Source organism: Cyprinodon variegatus, unplaced genomic scaffold, assembly GCF_000732505.1.
Source record: "Cyprinodon variegatus isolate N-32 unplaced genomic scaffold, C_variegatus-1.0 Scaffold948, whole genome shotgun sequence".
NCBI lineage: Eukaryota > Metazoa > Chordata > Actinopteri > Cyprinodontiformes > Cyprinodontidae > Cyprinodon > Cyprinodon variegatus.
In genome coordinates, this window is record NW_015151401.1 from 304,023 (window position 1) to 306,028 (window position 2,006).

At 39.5% G+C, this 2,006-nt stretch overlaps 1 protein-coding gene across 1 annotated transcript in view; it reads right to left on the bottom strand.

Annotated features, from left to right (window-relative positions):
* Positions 1 to 829: 829 nt before the first annotated feature.
* Positions 830 to 2,006, bottom strand: part of LOC107100243 — a 5,285-nt gene continuing 4,108 nt past the window's right edge. Inside the window, exons 4-6 of the mRNA XM_015398660.1 lie at positions 1,424 to 1,536; positions 1,195 to 1,309; positions 830 to 1,039 (exon numbers count right to left, since the gene is read on the bottom strand). Coding sequence (XP_015254146.1) covers positions 864 to 1,039; positions 1,195 to 1,309; positions 1,424 to 1,536 — 404 coding nt within the window. The 3' untranslated portion in view covers positions 830 to 863. The remainder of the gene's footprint in view (positions 1,040 to 1,194; positions 1,310 to 1,423; positions 1,537 to 2,006) is intronic.

Genomic DNA, 2,006 nt, shown 5'->3' on the forward strand with positions numbered 1-2,006 from the left:
TGCACTGAAATTGCATGAAGCATATGCACAATTGTCCCTGCATCTGCTATTCATTATTAATGGTTAGTTTGATTTGCTTATATTGTCTTTTTTTACTAGGATTGAGACTTGTATAATATTTATCATTGTGTCAGCTCTATGCACCTGACCATCTTCTTACGTCTATCCGTCAGGGTCACGTCACGGTGGGGCCGGTTCCTATCCAGCACTCTATGGGTGAGAGGCGGGGTACACCCTACTGATGTCACCAGGGTGTCGCAGGGCAAACCCAGAGATACACAAAGACATACAAACATGCACATTAACACATTAGGATCATTTTAGAGAAGCCAAGTAACCTAACAGTCATGTTTTCAGACTGTGGGGAAAGAAGCAGGAGTACCCAGAGAGAACCCACGCATGCACAGGGAGAACATGCAACTCCATACAGAAAGACCCCAGGAATCAAACCCACAACCTTCTTGCTATGCCACCGTGCAGCCCTACAGTATCGCTGTATCAGGTTAAAAATATCGGCAGCACGATCTGTGATCGGCTAATAAAATATTTGGTATCTGTAAAAAAAACTTTATCTGTTTATATTTTTATCAGTTATTGAGCATTAGATTAATCCATGGTATTAAAATTTATATTTTGGCATTTTTCACCGTAAAAAATAGTCACATAACTTTAAGCGCATTAGCTCACAAACTTCATGGTGCCTCCACACCAACTTTAGAAACAAAGTTACAGACTTTCTAACTATGGAAACCAAAGAACCACATAGATTGAAGAATGTGTTTATTAAACGCTTCTTTTTCCACCAGAGAGACCTTCAAAAGGTGGAACGCTGAAGCTGTTATTCTGCTCTCGGTTCGTCTTCCTCAGGGCCGTCCACAGAGAAGACAGTGATACGTGGGATTTCCTGTCACGCCTTCGTCCTTCAGCTCTTTCAGAAGAACCTCCATGGTTGTGTTCCATTGCTCACTGCTGCTTTTGGTCGTCAGGCAGTCTTTTGTAAAATATGCAGATGGTCTCCCTGAAATTTGCAAAGCGGCTTCTGGATCCAAACAAAAAAGCATAATTTTTCAATGTTTCAAAACGATTACCAGAGGAACTGTACAACAGCTTTTGTAGTGAAAAAAAGGTTTAGTTAAATTTATGTTAAACTAATCTTCACAGGCAATTAAAAGCAATAAGAAGTAGCAGACTCACTATTGCACACAGCCAGTCTGTTCCCTCCTACATATAGGCTGCTCCATCGATAATTAGTTTGTTCGCCACATTCCTCAAACAAGCGACTCCTCCTCAGGAAACTAAAATCATATCCCTGTGAAGAAAAATTACGGTTATGATTTTTGAATAAAAAGTCAGATCTGATGACCCTTTCAGCACAGCTTTAGACTTTTATTTGGGAGTGTATGCATTATTATGCAGGACTTACAGAATCGCAGATGGGTTTGCAGTAACGCTTGTTTGAGGCCGTCACACACGCCAGGCCTCCATTACTGGGCGCCTCGGGCTGCTGGCACATCTTTGGCTCAGCCTCCTGGCATTCTGTACGTCAATGAATAATTAGTAAATGCATCATAAAACATTTAAAAGCTTTAGAAGTTCAATTGGAGGGACCGTTTTTGTTTATTTAGTCATTTGCTTTAAAGCAGTTGTTTTTATGTGTAATAAATGTTATATAAGGGAACAAAGGAGGTGTGGAAGGCTAAGGCAGGGAAGCATTATTAAACCCTTAAATGAAGTAAAATACACGCAGTATGAAAATCTCTTTTATGTTGAACTGAATTGAATTGTCTCACCTAAGAAACAGGCAATTTTTAGATATAGCTACGTTTTTACAACAAATATTCAACAAAATAAGTAAGTAAACAAATAATACAGCAGACATTTTGAAACACAACACATGACTGATTCCAGCCATCCTTTGTTGGGGAGTTTAAAGGTACATATTTAGGTTATATGCCTTTCACAAAAAGACACAAAGCTACAGCAGTAGCCATTCAATTACCCCATTT